General features: G+C 38.2%; 1 protein-coding gene across 1 annotated transcript in view; it reads right to left on the bottom strand.

The window, feature by feature from the left end:
- LANCL2 (LanC like 2) overlaps positions 1-18,797 on the bottom strand; it is a 60,418-nt gene that overhangs the window by 12,115 nt on the left and 29,506 nt on the right. Inside the window, exons 3-6 of the mRNA XM_003982621.4 lie at positions 9,148-9,355; positions 7,728-7,875; positions 6,563-6,709; positions 2,845-3,027 (exon numbers count right to left, since the gene is read on the bottom strand). Coding sequence (XP_003982670.1) covers positions 2,845-3,027; positions 6,563-6,709; positions 7,728-7,875; positions 9,148-9,355 — 686 coding nt within the window. The remainder of the gene's footprint in view (positions 1-2,844; positions 3,028-6,562; positions 6,710-7,727; positions 7,876-9,147; positions 9,356-18,797) is intronic.

The raw sequence follows: 18,797 nt of genomic DNA, 5'->3' as shown, positions 1-18,797 counted from the left end.
ATTGTAGGGAGACTAAAAGATTCTGAAAAATTTGCCTAAATTATGAGAGATACATAGTTAGTCACAAGGGGAAAATAAAACTGATTCAGAGACCAATTCTCTTGTTATTTTCAGGTAGAAATGTGAATTCTGCTTCATTAATTCCATCTACTTCCTCAAAACTAAGGGACTTTGCCAAAACACTAATCAATCTTTGTGATTAGTGTCATATACTTTGATATATGAGCAACAACCTCCAACATCAAATATTATAAATAAAAATGTATTTAAAAAATAAAATTATGAAAAAAGCATTGGTTACAATCCAATTAAAAAACGCACAGAGGGCGTAACTGGGTGGCTCAGTCAGTTATGATCTCATGGTTTGTAAGATTGAGTCCTGTGTTGGGCTCTGCTGCTGACAGCACAGAGCCTGCTTTCTTTCTCTCCCTCTGTCTCTGCCTCTTCCTTGCTTGTGTTCTCTTTCTCAAAATCAACAAATAAACTTATTAAAAAAAGGGCAGAGGATCTGAATAGACATTCTTCCAAAGAAGACATATAGATTACCAACACAAATGAAAAGATGCTCAACATCACAAATCATCAGGGAAACAGAAATCAAAACCACAACGAGGTATCACCTCACACCAGTGAGAATGGCTAAAATCAAAAAGACAAGAAATAACAAATGTTGGAGAGGATGTAGAGAAGAGAAAACCTTGTACACTACTGATGGGAATGTAAATTGGTTTAGCCACTATGGAAAACAGTATGGTGGTTCCTCAAAAATTTTAAAATAGAGATACCATATGATCCAATAATTCTACTATTAAATATTTACCCAAAGAAAACAAAAACACTAATTCAAAAAGGTATGTGTACTCTATGTCTATTGCAGCGTTATTTATAATAGCTAAGAGGGTGTGCACGGAGCCTACTTCAAACAAACAAAATCAAACATGAATCTAAGACAAAAGATAAATCCATCTGAAACTTAAAGTTACACAGAAAAAAAATTAAAAAAAAAAAAGAGTGATTAGGGGTGCCTGGTTAAGTCAATTAAGCGTCCGACTCCAGCTCAGGTCATGATCTCGCGGTCTGTGAGTTCGAGCCTCGCGTCAGGCTCTGTGCTGACAGCTCAGAGCTTGGAGCCTGTTTCAGATTCTGTGTGTGTGTGTCTCTCTCTCTGCTCCTGCTCATGCTCTGTCTCTGTCTCAAAAATAAATAAAAACATTTAAAAAAATTTATAATAGCTAAGATATGGAAGCAACCTAAGTGCCCAGTGATACACAAATGGATAAGAAAGATGTGGTATGTTTGTGTTTATATATATATATATAAAATATATATAATGGAATATTACTCAGCCATATAAAAGGATGAAATCATGCCATCTGGGACAACATGGATGGACCAACAAGGTATTGTGATAAGTGAAATAAGTCAGACTGAGAAAGGCAAATACCATATGATTTCACTTGTATGTGGACTCCAAACAGAAAAATGAATAAAATAAAGAGCAGAATCAGACCTGCAAATACAGAGAACTGATGGTTGCCCAGGGGGAGGAGGTGGGGCGACAGAAAACATGGGTGAAAAAGAGTAGGAGATATGGGCTTCCAGTTGCAGGGTAAGTCATAAGAATAACAAGGCACAGACTAAGGAATAGAGTCCAAGATACTATAAAAGTGTTGTATGGTGACAGATGGTAGCCGCACTTGTGGTGAGCCTGGGAGAACATATAGACTTGTGGAATCACTATGTTGTACACCTGAAACGAATACAACATTGTGTGTCGACTATGTTCAAATAAAAAATTAAAAAGATAATAAAATGTGTTAAGTCTCCTAAAAAACGTGCTTGGAAACATTTTTTCTCTAAGAACATCCATTATTTTTTCCAAGAAAGGACAAAACACTTAAGGGTTATAGAATATAGTAAGCTGTTTGTAATTTCAACTTCTATGTAATAAAATATTAAGAAAACACATTTATTTTTTTATTTTTTTTTTAAACTTTTTTTTTCAACGTTTATTTATTTTTGGGACAGAGAGAGACAGAGCATGAATGGGGGAGGGGCAGAGAGAGAGGGAGACACAGAATTGGAAACAGGCTCCAGGCTCTGAGCCATCAGCCCAGAGCCTGACGTAGGGCTCGAACTCACGGACCGTGAGATCGTGACCTGGCTGAAGTCGGACGCTTAACCGACTGTGCCACCCAGGCGCCCCAAGAAAACACATTTAAAAAACACCGGAAAACAAAGAAGCAGCACTGTTTGCTTTCAACTTGGAAGATAATTCTTAGTCCAGGAGAGAAATCAAACGTATTCTTAATATTGTGCCCAAATGCATCTGGACAGTACTAGAAGAAATCAGTAAAGGTACTGCCTATTTTCAGGTAATATTCCGTATGTGTAAAACTTTGAACATCACACCCATCCCTTATGAATAATTTTATAACAATTTTAAACTCAAATTTAAAAGCCCCTGAATAAGCATCATCATCCAGCAATAAAGGCTTATTCAAGCAAGAAAATAAAATGACGGGAAGTCAAACAAAAAAGCATTTGGTTATAATAGTGCCTATTGCCTTACTGGATATTCACACTCAGAATAAAAATCATTACTCTGCCGTTGGCTAGATTTTCTTTTACAAGTGAATATAATCCCTGTCAACACACACACACTTATAGCTCCGACCAGAGGAGTGACAAAGTGAAACAGAGAGACTTTATTTTGTAAAAACATTAATTCTAAAACGCTTTTAGTTTGCAATCAAATGTGCTGGCCAAAATCTAACTGAGAACCTGGTGAAAAAACTGAAGCTCTGAACAGTAAATGCTTGTGGTACACATGGGAGTACTGACCTTGTAAGCCTGCGTAAGCATGTGGATGACGCCCGGGGCACCGTGGCACCAGTGGACCAAGCGATCGGTCTCATTGCTTAACGACGAAGGGTAATTCCCAGATCGGAATCTCTTGTGGCGCACGTAATCAATACTAGGTTTCACCATTTCTGTCAAGGTCTCTTGGTCCACTTTTGCTGCTGGCTTTAAACAAATAAAAACAAAACATTTAATTTCTTTTTTCTTATGTGTTTTTTAAGCCTTTGACTGTAGCTAGTATAATAAAGCATCGATTACCTGGAATACTGAGGAGCATCTAAAATTAAAATTAATTCAATTATCCGGTTATTTAAGACTTGGATAGACCTTTTGTTTCAAATTTTTTTGATGTTAAAGACAGTCCGAAGGCCATCAGCTGGAGAATTCCCTCTTGCTCAGGGTAGGCCTTCACCTGACTGAATGAGGCCCACCCACACTGCGGAGGGCAAACTTCTTTACTAGAAGAAGTCCATGCATTCGTAAGAGTGCCAACAACACCAACTCTATCTTGTTCACGTTTGCTCAGGGACCTCTCTTGTGGCCGTGTATTCTGGGCCACTTGGAGATTAATATACATGCCTTAGAAATAACTGCTGCAGTAAGGATGGGAGAAGTCTGTTTTGGCCTCCCAGGAGTCTGTCAGAGATAACACAGTCTTTCCCCTTCCTGATACACAGGTGGGGCCCTGAGATCTCACTAAAGGGTAGCTGCCCATTAGGTGTGTGCAAGCCCTTTGAGGTGTGTACAAACCCTCTGATCTCACTGCAACACTCTTCTGCATGTCCCCTCCCTCCACAAAATCTAGGACTAAGGTCTGGACTTCGCAGAAAATAATTATGCAGGTGCCATGGATCATCCCCTACTGATACTCCCCCCCACCCACCCCGACCCTTGTCAGTAAGGTACCTTGAAGAAAAGTCTGTGTAAACTCCATGGAGTGGCCTACTTTGTTTTCTGCCTTCTCATTTGGGGGATACTTTACCATCCCTCCCCTTACCTTCTAACACCATTCAATTTTTTTTAATGTTTATTTATTTTTGAGAGACAGAGACAGAGAGAGAGAGAGAGAGTGAGTGAGTGAGTGGGAGAGGGGCAGAGAGAGGGAGACACAGATTTTGACCCAGATGTGGGGCTCGAACTCATAAATGGTGAGATCATGACCCGAACCGAAGTCGATGCTTAACCAACTGAGCCACCCAGGCGCCCCTACACCATTTAAATGTAAATCTCACCCAAAATACCCTCATAGAAACATCCAGAAGAATGTCTGACCACATACCTGGACACTTTGGCCCAGCCAAACTGAAACACAGTATTAACCATCAGAGACAGCTAGCTAACATTTTTAGTGGGAACTTTGAAACACCTGTATCGTAGACCTTTACCTGAGCGGTTTCTCCAAAAACAACCAAAACATCCCACTTCAACCCCCCTCCTGAGGTGAAGGCAGTGATGCCAACGGGTAAGAGAGGCGGTAGTGCGTGATGCTGGCCGCGGGGACAGGGAGGTCTCCCCTCACACCATGAAGACATCCAGCCAAGCCCCCTGTGTTCAGTTCTACACTTCACTTCAACTGTCCTCTACACCGGCTTTCTTGAATTGAAAGATCTGGTTTGGTTTCTCCAGGCATTTCCTTTTGTCTCCAGTAGGAGTTAGGGGAGGGCCAGTCACCGTGCAGGGTGATCTTATCGGCAGAAGTCCAACTGCTCTGTATAAAGTTTTCAAAGAACCCCCCTCGCTGCCCAAACACCATGCCCTCCACACACTCGTCCCTCAGTCTTTGATGGTAACGGCACATTAAGTTCCTGAGTGCTGGGTTTTACAGGACAAACCAGCTTGCTTCTTGCTGGCATCCTCTTCTTCAGACACCTATGTGTGATCTTGCTCTGTCCTGCCTGGTCACCTGCCATTCTTTCATCTACTCTCAGTCTACACATTTGTAGTCTGGGGCTCCAGATGTGTCCTAGTCTCATCAAGGAAGTTAGGTTTCTGGTTTATTGTTGTCCTTGCTGTTTTGGGATGATTTTCAAGAGGAGAAATGTGTTTATTCTGTCATCTTAAAACTAGAGTTTCAGTCATGTTTTAAAAGTTTTTTGTGTGTACTGTTGTGACAGCCTTCCAGATGAAACTGCATGGGAGAACCTTCCACCGCCACACTGACCCACGGCTGCACGGTAGACTGGCACTAAACGCAGGGGTGGTGGGGGAAGAGCCGCGTGTACCTGGCCCTTGTGAGCGAGCTTTGGCACACAGCTGCTTAGGAAATTGCTACAAGAAAACCGACGCTGATTTCCATACAGAATTCTGGGTAAATAATGGTGCCATGTTCTTCACTTTAAAAGCAGACAAGGGGACAATTTTGTGACCTGTGTTTCTCTCAAGGAAACCCTTATTATCTAACAAAATTAACCTAGACACCTCAATCTAAACTAAGTGATGTCTTATTGGTGTGGTTTTCATATGGTTATGATTCCCATAAGGGTGTCACTTAAGAAGAAAAGTTTCAAAAGCTAGTGTCAAAACATTTTTCTGGGGAAACAGAAAACACACACAAATCACCAACTTCCCAGAATAGCAGTGCTATTTTTAAATGAAATGCAATTCTAGTTACTTTGGAAACACGTGTCTGCACTATAAAGAAAATTCACGAATTGGAGTATATGTTTTATTTTTCTAGAATAAACAACGACAACTAGTTACCAGAAAATGGGGGTTTAGCCCTGTTTAAATATGAATTTCCCTTAGTGATAAAGTTTTTGAAAAAAAATTTTTTAATTTTTGAGAAAGAGAATAGTGTCAGTGGGGGAGGGGCAAAGGGAGAGGGAAACATAGAATCCGAAGCAGGGCTCCAGGCTCCAAGCTGTCAGCATAGAGCCTGACATGGGGCTCGAACTCACAAACTGTGTGATCATGACCTGAGCCAAAGTTGGACGCTTAACCGACTGAGCCACCAGGTGACCCATGGTAGAGTAGGCTTTCAAAAAGGATGTGAAGTAAAAATTTTAAAAAGAAGTATAAAGGTTTTTAGTTAAAAAGATCTAAATTCTAATAATCCACACTCCTTGACTTACCAGCTTCGCGATTTTCAGCATTAATTAACGATTCTTTTATGGGCGTGGTAGATAAAGAAAGGTTTAATTAAAGAAAAAAAAGTAGGCTGTGTCTACAGTGGGGAAGGGAGGTCCAGGCCATGGGGCTGGAAGCAGGTTGAAGCAATATTTGGGGTGGGGTATCTGCCTACCTGATGGAAGTGAGTATTTAATTCAGCAGATGTCACGGATGATTGAGAGACCAGATCATCGTGACAACAGTAAACTAGTTGAAAATTTAGAACACAACTGACAGCAAGTTGGGGGTATCTGAACATGAGAAAGTCTCTGCCCAGTCTGGATGCTGGAAGCTCTTTCTGCTTCCCTCCATTCAAAGAGTTCCTACTACAATGAGCAGAAAGACATAGAAGAAAAATGCAGGCAGCAGGCACCTCACTAACCCAGTACAAAAGTGCATGTAGGACGCACACTCTTGGACTTCACTGCTTGGGGTTCATGAAGCAGAGCATAAATATCCATGATTCAGTGTAGGATCCTTATTTAATTTCAGTCTGCTGGATTTACACTAACATTTCAGGCCCCATTTCCCATCTGATCAAATATTTTATACTGTAGTCACTGTATTGGTATTCCAGAGTATTCCTATTTACCTGCATTAACATGTAGTAGATTCCAGCCATGCCGTGGGCTGCTCCAACGTACTGCTTCCTGTGCCACTGATACAACAGAGGACAGCGCTCAGCCTTCCTTTCTTCCCTTGACAGGGTCTTGCCTGATTCAATAATGGCACTGACTACCTACGGAGATTACGAAGACAGCGTTAAGTATCTTGTTTTTGTCTAATTAACAACATGTCTTTACATAGATTACTTAATCCAAAAATCTGTAAGCAGTGAATAGCACCACTGTTATCTTTACTTTATAAATTAATAAATAGAGGCAGAGAGAAATCAGAAGACAATCTCAGAGTAGAAAAAGACATCAGGGAGTCAAACCAAGAAATTAAAAGTTCTTTGCGTGAACAGTTCACTGGAATCTAGAAAAACTTCCTAAAAGAACTTTCCCAGACTGCTTAGTTGCCTTGTAACTTCAATGTTTTCTCCAAAAGACCGGCCCTACATCTTCCAGGAAAGGCTGGAGGAACTGGCCTTATTTATGAACGGCTAATGAAATGCCCGCAGCATGCAGGGTTTTAGTTAAATCCAAAGAATATCATACCTGTAATGACTACATGGCAAAGACACAAACCATTTCCTCATATCCTCTCTCCCCTCATACTTTTGGTAACGGTGCTCCAAGTTTTCGCTGGGCACCTGGGCTCTGAGCTACAGACAGACACGGTCCTCTGAACAAGTTCTGGCAGTGAAGTGTGAGCAGGAGTGAAGCAGACAACCTCTAGATTGTGGCCTTAAAAAACAAGCTGCTTTGCTGCTCAAGTAGCTTGGGTCTTGCAGATAAGGGCCTGCCCCTAGGACATGGCAGAACAGGACAGAAGAACCTGGATCCTTAGCCATATTCCCAGGACTGCCTAACCAGTTCAGATACCTCATGACCAGAAAAAAACATCCTATCTTTTGAGAGATGCTGTTGTTTGGTTCTAGTAAAAACAGGTGAATTAATAGTGGCCTAAGAGGACAGATTTTTACAAAACGTACCTAGAAAGGAAAAAGAGGAACTATTCAGTGATTTTATGACACCCCTTAAGAAATTACTGCTACCCAGAAGCAGAGTCCAGCCACTAATGCTGCTCTGTGCTGACAGGCTGGGATGGTAGACAGGAGCGCGCACCCACCGTTGCCGGCAACCCCACTGTACCTCTTTAATAGCTGACTCACACACGGTGCCCGGGCCGATCTCCGTGTTCAGGTAGAGTAAGGCGTACAGATAACCTGCCCGTCCATAGAGCAGCTCATCGGGAAGGTCCGAATCTCGGCACACGATCGTCTTCTGGAGCTGCAGAAGTCTACCCAACAAGAAAAATTCTGTTTTCCCCGACAGTGTCTGAGATACCTCTTCCTGAAACTGTCAATAACCCCATCACTTTAGGAATTACCTGTTACTTTAAATTTAAAACCGATTTTACAACATACTGAAAAAAAAAAAAAACCCACCCCACCCAAACAACCAAAACTTTTCCACTACACTAATTTCTCTCTCAGATATCAAATTAATAACAAAACACCCTTTGGTTCAAAATATCTACCTTTAGGGATGCCTGGGGGGGCTCAGTCAGTTAAGCGCCTGACTTTGGCCCAGGTCACGGTATCACAGTTCCTGAGTTCAAGCCCCGCATCAGGCTCTGTGCTAACCCTGCAGACCATGCTTGGGACTCTCTCTCCCCCTCTCTCTCTGCCCCTCTCCTGCTCTCTCTCAGAATAAATAAAATAAAAAAAAAAAAGTCTACCTTTACATCTAGTCTAAACGATGTAAGGGATGATATTCAATTTTAAAATCCAGAATGATTTAAAATTTAAAAGAAAAGAGTACTAAAATGTAGTCAATGCTTGGGAACTAGCTTGAGTCATTCTGTCTTTCAAAAAACATCAACCAACTAGCATGTGCCACACACTCCACCAGACCACGGGCATGAGTCCTGATTTCTCCCTCTTCAAAAGAGAATATAAACCAGTTATTTTAGGTGCAATAAAAGTTTTACACTAATTGTTCCAAAACAATTGAACCTAAAAATAACTTAGTTAGGGGCGCCTGGGTGGCGCAGTCGGTTAAGCGTCCGACTTCAGCCAGGTCACGATCTCGCGGTCCGTGAGTTCGAGCCCCGCGTCGGGCTCTGGGCTGATGGCTCAGAGCCTGGAGCCTGTTTCCGATTCTGTGTCTCCCTCTCTCTCTGCCCCTCCCCCATTCATGCTCTGTCTCTCTCTGTCCCAAAAATAAATAAACGTTGAAAAAAAAAATAACTTAGTTATGATAGCGAACCTAAGGCATAGACGCTAATTTTCATGCAATGAAGGCAACCAAGATTACTTAGGAAAAGATTAAAGTAACATGAAGTAACATGTTTATTGCTCCCCAAATGAAGGCAGACACAGGCTTGGATAGAAAGGAGACATGTGATCTTATCGTTATGTTCCAATTAATATATAACCTCTTCACTTCTTGGAAAGGCCTGTTTGCAACAAGAGATGAATTAAAAAATAATTTCCTTTTTGAATATCTTTCTACAGCAACACCTTGAATTGAGAATTTAGAGAAAATACTTCCAGTTTTAAAAACTCACTTTGTGATGCATTCCTGGGACTCACAATCACTTTTGAGTTTATGATACACCACAGCTCCTACTGCAAGGGGTCCAGCATCTCCACACAGGAAAGTGACCCTGCGGCCATTTAGATTCCGAAGTGTTCTCTTTACATAATCCAGGGATCGGAGCAGGTAGGTCTGGTCACATGTGACCCGGTACAGCTGCAGGTATAAAAGGGCTATGCCTAGAATAATGCCCCACCCCCAAAGAAAAGCATTATTACCTTTCTTTTTCACCTTCAGGATATTATTTTATGATTACACGAAAAACTACATAAAACCTGTTTCTGAAGGAGCCTCGTCCAACAAATTACACGATACATCTTTTAAAAACAGAAAGATGGGGTGCTGGGTGGCTCAGTCAGTTGTGTGTCTGACACAGGATTTCAGCTCAGGCCATCATCTCATGGTTCGTGGGATCGAGCCCCACATTGGGCTCTACGTTGACAGAGTGGAGCCTGCTTAGGAGTCTCTCTCTCTCTCTCTCTCTCTCTCTCTTTCTCTCTCTACCTGCCCCTCGTCCACTCGTGCTTTCTCTATTGTTCTGTCTCTCAAGTTAAAAAAAAGGAAAATAAAAACAGGGTAGAAAAGGCTAAACCAAGTTTAAATCCATTATCCTACTAATTGCTCTGATAGTGATTCAATACCTCCTAGACAAGGTAAAATGTATGACTTCCCACACATTCCCATTTTCTGTACATTCATTTTAAGACCTTATCCCTTCTCCTCTGTATTTTAAACTAACTTGGATTCTTTTTACTTCTCATATAATCGTTTCCTCCTATCTCATCCTAAATTAAATTATCACTTTCTAAATTTTACACCCTCTTCTTTCCAATTTTCCTATTTCTCACAATTTTTCAATTTCTTTAGTGACCAACATATCCAAATGACCAACCAACCAGTGATCAACTCACTGTTTACAGACTAGCTATCTGATGAAGAATAAGGTAATGAACACAGAAGACAGAGTTTATCACGTATATAACCTTCCTATTTAAAAAAATATTTTTTAATGTTTTTATTTTTGAGAGAGACAGAGGTGAGCGGGGGGAGGGGCAGAGAGAGAAGGGAACACAGAATCCAAAGAAGGCTCCAGGCTCTGTGCTGTCAGCACAGAGCCCCACGCGGGGCTTGAACCCATGAACCATGAGATCATGATCTGTGCTGAGGTCAGACGTTCAACCAACTGAGCCACCCAGGTGCCCCAACAACCTTCCTATTTTAGATTAAGGAACAAATCCAGGCACTCAAGTGAACCAGAGAGGAGCCTTTTTCTGGAAACCTATAGAGGATGACCTGTTCGGCTTCTGAAAGCCTGCTATTATTCCTGGACCCCAGTCACTATGACAGCTAAGTAAAAGAAATGAATCTGTATAAATATATACTTACTGAAATATATTACAGAAAAAGCATTGATGGAAATGATATGATGGTGAAAAGGACACACAAAATATTTATTCATGTTTCAACTGGGATTCTCTAATATTATGTTCTTTGTCTAATGTCCACTCTCATTTCTATTATTTTTTATTTTGCTTTAATTTTTTCACTTGAGTATAGCTGGCACACAATGTCACAGCAGTTTCACGTGCACGACACAGCATGGTCATTCAACATCTCTGTATGGTACACTATGCATTTTGCTTTTTACATTTCTCTAAATAGGTAGTTTCTTTTTTCTTTAACTTTCCATTTCAGGGTATCCTACTTCCCTTTCAAATTCTTAACATCTCTCTCTCTCTACATATATTTGAAAAGACCTTTTCTTATTACTCATTTCTTTAAAGCTTTTAAGTTGAACAGCTATAAAAGTACCATATTTGTAAGCCTAGAAAAAATAGCCTTCCATATGAATTGCTTATAAACTCCTAGAGTTAAGGTTTTTTTGTATTCAAAAAATTGACATTATAAACATAGAAAGCAAGTTAAAAGTTACAAATTTCAAACATAATCACTATAGAAGGTTTACAAATAAGTACTTCATGATTGACTGAGAAATCCGTAAAAATAGAATGATGATGTGGTCAGCTTGTGACCCTAAAAACCTATAGTTATGTGTATTCAATGCTTAAATATTTTATTTATTTATTTATTTAGTTATGAGCAAGAACAAGCAAGCAGGGGAACGTGGCACATGGAGAGAGGGAGAGAGTGAGAGAGGGAGGGAGGGAGGGAGAAGGAGAGGGAGAATCTTAAGCAGGCTCCATGCTCAGCACGGAGCCCGACACAGGGCTCAATCTCACAACCCTGAGATCGTGACCTGAGCCAAAATCAAGAGTTGGCCACTCAGTTGACTGAGACACCCAGGCACTCCACTGCTTAAACATTTTAAAGTAAATGACAGGCAAACTATTTTTTTTTTAAAAGACATCCTAACTTTCTGCCCTTGAAAACTTCAGTATAAACATCTAAAATATATAAACCTATTTTATAAGCCAAAGTAGCATTATAACTATCAAATTAATAATTAGTAAGGGAGACTGAGCTGTGGTTATTTTTTTTGGTAAATATTTATGTCAGTTTTGGTACCACTATTATCCTTGCTTCATAAAATAACAGGAAGTATTCCTTATTTTCCTATCTTTTGAAACATTTAAAAGGAGCAAAGGAAAAAAAAAAAAGGAACACTGAGACTTCCTGTTCTTTTTTTATTATTTTATTTTTAATTCCAGTACAGTTAAGGTACAGTGTTATATTAGTTTCAGGTGTACAATATAGTGATTCAACAATTCCATACATTATTCACTGCTCATCACAAATGCACTCCTTAATCTCCATTACCTATTTCACGCCCCTCCCCCCCACCTCCCCTCTGATAACCATCTCCATCTCTGTAGTTAAGAGTCTGGTTCTTTTTCTTCTTCTTCTTCTTCTTTTTTTTTTTTTTTTGGTTTGTCTTGATTTCCTTTGTTTGTTTAGTTTCTTAAATTGCACATATGAATGAAATCATATGGTATTTGTCTTTCTCTGATTTATTTCACTTAGCATTATACCTTCTAGATCTATCCATGTTGTTGCAAATGGCAAGATCTCATTCTGTTTTATGGCTAATATTCCATTGTACGCATGTGTACATATATATATATGTATATATACAAATATATATATATGTGTGTATATACACACATATATATACAAATATATATATATGTGTGTGTGTATACACACATATATATACAAATATATATGTGTGTGTATACACACACACATATATATACAAATATATATGTGTGTGTATACACACACACATATATATACAAATATATATGTGTGTGTATACACACACATATATATACAAATATATATGTGTGTGTATACACACACATATATATGTGTGTGTATATATACATATATACATATATATATATATGTATATACCACATCTTCTTTATCAACTCATCTATTGATGGACACTTGGGCTGCTTCATAATTTGGCTATTGTAAATGGTGCTGCAATAAACATAGGCATGCATGTTATCTTTTGAAATTAGTGTTTTGTATTCTTTGGATAAATACTCAAGTAGTGAAATTATTGCATCATATGGTAATTCTATTTTTAATTTTTTGAGGAAACTTCATACCATTTTCCAGAGTGGCTGCACCAGTTTGTACTATCAACAGTGCAAGAGGGTTCCTTTTTCTCCACATCTTTGCCAACACTAGTTTCTTGTGTTTTTGATTTTAGCCATTCTGACAGGTGTCAGGTGATGTCTCCTTGCTGTTAAGATTTGCATTTCCCTGATAATTAGTGATGTTGAGCATTTTTTCATGTGTCTGTTGATCATCTGACCATCTGGATGTCTTCTTTGGAGAAATGTCTGTTCATGTCTTCTGCCCGTTTTTAATTGGATTATTTGTTTATTTGGTGTTGAGCTGTTTAAGTTCTTGATATACTTCTGATAGTAACCCTTTATCAGATATGTCATTTGCAAATATCTCCTCCCATACAATAGGCTGTCTTTTAGTTTTGTTGACTGTTTCCTTTGCTATGCAAAAGCTTTTTGTTTTGATGTAGTGCCACAAAAAAAGTAGCACTGGGATTTCCTGTTCTTTTAAGGAAATTGTCTTTTTTTGTTTGTTGTTTGTTTTCCCCTAGTTTTACTAAGATAAAACTGACAAAATTGTGTATATGTAAGTGTACAACAGAGTGATTTGATATACTTATGCATTGTGAAAATATTACCCCAACCAGGTTAGCACATCTACCACCTCGCATACCATTTATTTAAAGTGTGTGATGAGAACACTTATGATCTACTCTTAGCAAGTTACAATTATATAATATGGTATTATGAACTATAGTTACAATGCTGTACATTACATCTAAAGAACGGACATGTCTTATAACTGAAGGTTTGTAGTCTTTGACCACCACCTCTCCCATTTTCCCCACCCCAGCCCTGGTAATCACCACTGAACTCTGTCTCTATGAGCTCAATTCCTTTTTTTTAGAATTTACATATATGTGAGATCACTGAATTTTTTCCTTTCTGTCTCGTTTATTTCACTTCATATAATGTCCTCTAGGACCACCCATGTTGCCACAAATGACAGGATTTCGTTCTTTCTCATGACTTAATAATGTTCCATTACATCCATGCAGATGTAGGTATAGATGTAGATGTAGATGTAGATTTAGATATCGGTAGGTATCACAACTTCTTTACCCATTTAACCATCGATATGTACTAAGGTTGTTTCCATCTCGTGGCTATTGTGAATAATGCTCCAATGACTATAGGGGTACATACATCTTTTTGAGTTAAGTTTTTCCTTTGGAAAATACCCAGAAGTGGAATTGCTGGATCATCTGGTAGTTCTATTTTTAATTTTTTGAGGAACCCCCATCCTGTGTTTTTCATAATGGTGGCACTGATTTACATTCTCACCAACAGTGTACTAGGGTTCCCCTTACACCACGTCCTTGGCAACATTTGTCATCTCTTCTATTTTTGATAAAAGCCATCTTAATAGGTGTGAGGTGATATCTTATTATGGTCTTGATTTGCATTTCCTGATAATTAGTGAAGTTGAATACTTTTTTGTGTATGTGTCAGCCAGTTGTATAAGCCTTCTTTGAGAAACTATCCACCCACGTCCTTGGCCCATTTTAATTAAATCATTACTATTATCATCATCATCACCATCATTATTATTGTTATTATTTATTACCATTATAATTTTTGCTATTGAGTTGTATAAGTTTCTTATGTATTCTGGATACTGACACCTTAGCATAAACATGGTTTGCAAATATTTTCTCCCTATCTGTGAGTTACATTTTTGTTGATTGCTTCCCTTGCTGTGCAGAATCCTTTTAGTTTGATGTAGTACCACCTGTTTATTTTTTCTTTTGTTGCCTATGCTTTTGGTGTCATATACAAATAATCATTGTTAAGATCCATGTCAAGGAGCTTTTCCCCTACATATTTTTCTAGGAGTTTTCAGGCATTATATTTAAAGCCTTTAATTCATTGTGAGCTAATTTTTGAGAGTGGTGAAAGATAGGGGTCCAGTTTCATTCTGTTGCATGTGGCTCTCCAGTTTTCCCAATACAATTTATTGAAGAGATGATTTTCTTGTTGCCTTTGTCAAGGATTATTAGCCATTTATGCATAGGTTTATTTCTGTCTTCTCGATTCTGTCCCATTCAGCTATTGTGTCTGTTTTCATGCCAGTATTATATTACTTTGATTACTATAACGTTGCAATATATTATGAAATCAGAATGATACCTCTGGCTTCATTTCTTGCTGCTAATTCCTTGCTCTAATGCATACACTGTTTCACCTGATGATATCCCATAATTCACAGAGGCTTTCTCACTCTTTTTTCATTCTTTTTACTTTTTTCTCCTCTGACTGGATAAGTATAAATGATCCTGCCTTTAAGTTCACAGATTCTTTTGTTCCACTTGCCTCATTCTGCTGTTGGTGCTTTCAACTGCATTTTTCCATTTCATTCATCGTATTCTTCAGCTCCCCAATTCCTCTTTGATTTTTTTTTTTTATGGTTTCTATCTCTCTGTTAAACTTTTTATGTATTGTTTACCTGATTTCATTCTGTGTTTTCTGGTAGCTTATTGAGCACCTTCAAAACAATTTGAATTCCTTATCAAGCAAGCAATGTGTCTCAAATTTTTGTTTGGAAGTTGTCTTTTTAGATGTTCTACCTCTTCTAGGCTGAGATTTAGTAGATTATATATTCACAAGAATTATCCATTTCACACATATTGTGAAATAAATTTATACACAGTGAAAAGAAACGTGGTTTCTAAAATTTCCTTGGTTTCAATTGTTTCCCCATTTCATTTATCATGTTTCTGTGTCTTCTTTCCCTATCTGCAACTTGTTTGAATCTTAAGTCTATGATTATAAGTAATCAACGTTACTATAAGCTTATGCCTGTGTTTCCTCAATATTTTAGCTAGTTCTCCACTATAGGGTTGGGACCTATTTTTTTTTTTTTTTTTTTTTTTTTGTAAATGGCCAGATAGCAACTTTATGTTAGGCTTAGAGTTGCTTATTCAGTCTCTGATGCATATTCTTCTGTTTATTTCAAAATTCTTTTTTTTCTTTTCTTTTTTTTTTAATTTAAATTCAAATTAGTTAATATAAAATATAGTCTTGGCTTTAGGAGTAGAACCCGGCGATTCATCTCTTATACACGACACCCAGTGCTCATCCCAAAGAGTGCCCTCCTTAATGCCTATCACCTGTTTTACCCATTCCCCCACCAACCATCCCTCCAGCAACCGTCAGTTTGTTCTTTCTCTGACTGACTTATTTCGCTTAGCATAATACTTTCTAGTTCCACTCACGTTGTTGCAAATGGCAAGATTTCGTTCTTTTTCATCACCAAGTAGTATTCCATTGTGTGTATGTGTATACATATATATATATATATATATATATATATATATATATATACACACACACACACACACACATCTTCTTTATCCATTCATCAGTCGATGGACACTTGGGCTCTTTCCATAATTTGGCTATTGTTGATAGTGCTACTATAAACATTGGGGTGCATATGCCCCTTCAAATCAGCATTTTGTATCCTTTGGGTAAATACGTAGTAGTGTAATTGCTGGGTAATAGGGTAGTTCTATTTTTAATTTTCTGAGGAACCTCCATACTGTTTTCCAGGGTGGCCGCACCAGTTTGCATTCCCACCAAGCTGCAGCAACTTCTTACTTGGCATGTCTCCGGAGGCAAGAAAAATAAAAGCAAAAATGAACTATTGGGACCTCATCAAGATAAAAAGCTTCTGCACACTGAAGGAAACAATCAACAAAACTAAAAGGCAACTGACAGAATGTGAGAAGATATGTGCAAACGACATATCAGATAAAGGGTTAGTATCTAAAATCTATGAAGAATTTATCAAACTCAACACTCAACAAACAAATAACCCAGTGAAGAAACGCGCAGAAGACATGAACGAACATTTTTCCAAAGAAGACATCCAGATGGCCAACAGACACATGAAAAGATGCTCAACATCACTCATCATCAGGGAAATACAAATCAAAACCACAATGAGATACCACCTCATACCTGTCAGAATGGCTATGATTAACAACTCAGGAAACAACAGATGTTGGTGAGGATGTGGAGAAAGGGGAACTAAATATATACTAGCAATAAGAGTTCTGTTCCACATTATGACCAAGAATTGGTATCGTCAGCATTTTGGATTTTGACAATCACTTAATAACATAAGATGTTAAACATCTTTTCATATACTTATTTCCCATCTGTTTTATCTTCTTTGGTGAGGTCCTTTCAGTTTTTTTGCACATTTTGTAATAGGGTTGTTTCTTTGTTTCTTATTGAGTAGCAAGAGCTCTTTGTACATATTCCATAAAAATCCAAAAATGTCTTTTGCAAATACTTTCTCCTTGTCTGTGGCTTGTCTTCCCATTCTCTTGACATTATCTTTCTCAGAGCAGTTTTTAATCCTAACAAAGGCCAGTTTATCATTTATTTCTTTCATGAATCATGCCTTTGGTGTCATATATAAAAAGGCCATCTAGGTGTTCATCTATGTTATCATCTAGCTTTATCATTTTCCATTTTCCATCTAGGCTTATGATCCATTTTGAGTGAATTCTGTTTTTTGAAAGGTGTCTAAAGTAATTTGTTGCATGTGCATGCCCAGTTGTGCCAGCATCACTGGTTAAAATGACTATCTTTGCTCCACTGTATTACTTTTACCTCTTTGTCAAAGACCAGTGGACTGTATTTGCTAAACTACATTTAAGCAAGTCCATTTCTAGGCTCTCTATTCTACTCTATCCATCTATTTGTCTATTGTTCTTAAAAAAAAAAAAGTTTATTTTATGAAAGAGCATGAGCAGAGTACAGGGACAGAGGGAGAGAGAGAGAAAAAATCCCAAGGAGGCTCCACACTCAGCATGGAGCCTGTTACATGTGGGGCTCGATTTCACGACCCTGAGGTCAAAATCGAGAGTCAGATGCTTAACTGACTGAGCCACCCAGACACCCCTGTTTGTCTGTTCTTGCACCAGTCCCACACTGTTTTGATCATTGTAGCTTTATAGCAAGTCCTACTTTCAGGTAGTAACACTCCTCCAACTTTGTTCTTTTAATACTGAGTTGGCTATTCTGGATATTTTGCCTTTCCATATAAACATTAGAATCAGCTTGTCAATATCCACAAAATAACTTGCTCCAATTTTAACTGCCATTGCATTGAATCTATATATCAAGGTGAAAAAAAAAAAAAAGACAATATTGAGTCTTCCTATCCATGAACATGGACTATCTTTCTATTTATTTAGTTCTCCTTTGATATCATTCATAGGATACTTGTAGTTTACCTCACGTAGGCTTTGTACATTGTTAAATTTATACCTATTTCATTTGGGGGGGGATGTTAATATATATGATATTGGGTTTGAATTTCAAATTCCACTTATTCATTGTTTTTATATAGTGAAGTGAACTCATTTTTGTATATTAACCTCATATCCTGCAACTTTGCAATAAGTGCTTATTGATTTTTTATTTATTTTATTATTTTATTATTATTTTTTAGAGAGAGCAAGAGAGTGAAAGCAGGTGAGGGAAAGACAGAGAGGGAGAGAGAGTAGCAACTCAAGCAGGCTCCATGCCCAGCACAGAGCCTGATGTGGGGCTTGATCTCATGACCCTGGGCCTGGGATCATAACATGAGCCAAAATCAAGAGTTGACCAACTGAGCCACCCAGGAGCCCCTGGGTTATTTCTGATTTTCTACATAGAATGATAATGCCATCTGCAGGGGCAGATTTATTTCTTCCTTCCCAATCTGTATACTTTTTTATTTCCTTTTATTGTTTCATTGCATTAGTTAGGACTTCTGGTAACAGGAATTTACATAAGAACTTAAAAAAAAAGAATTTCCATCTCTCTACTTACATTATTATTCTTGCATGTTTACTTTTTTCACTAAAATCCTTAACATATTAATCATAGTATTTGAAAATTCCTGGTTTGATAATGCTAACATTCCTGCTATATCTGATTTTAGGTCTGATGTTTATTTACTCATTTCAAAATGTTTTATTTTATTTTTTTGCCTTTTAGTATTCCTGGTAATTTTTTTTAA

This window comes from Felis catus, chromosome A2 (assembly GCF_018350175.1).
Source record: "Felis catus isolate Fca126 chromosome A2, F.catus_Fca126_mat1.0, whole genome shotgun sequence".
Lineage (NCBI taxonomy): Eukaryota > Metazoa > Chordata > Mammalia > Carnivora > Felidae > Felis > Felis catus.
Note: the sequence above shows the minus strand (reverse complement) of the source record. Positions and strands in the feature narration are given on the sequence as shown.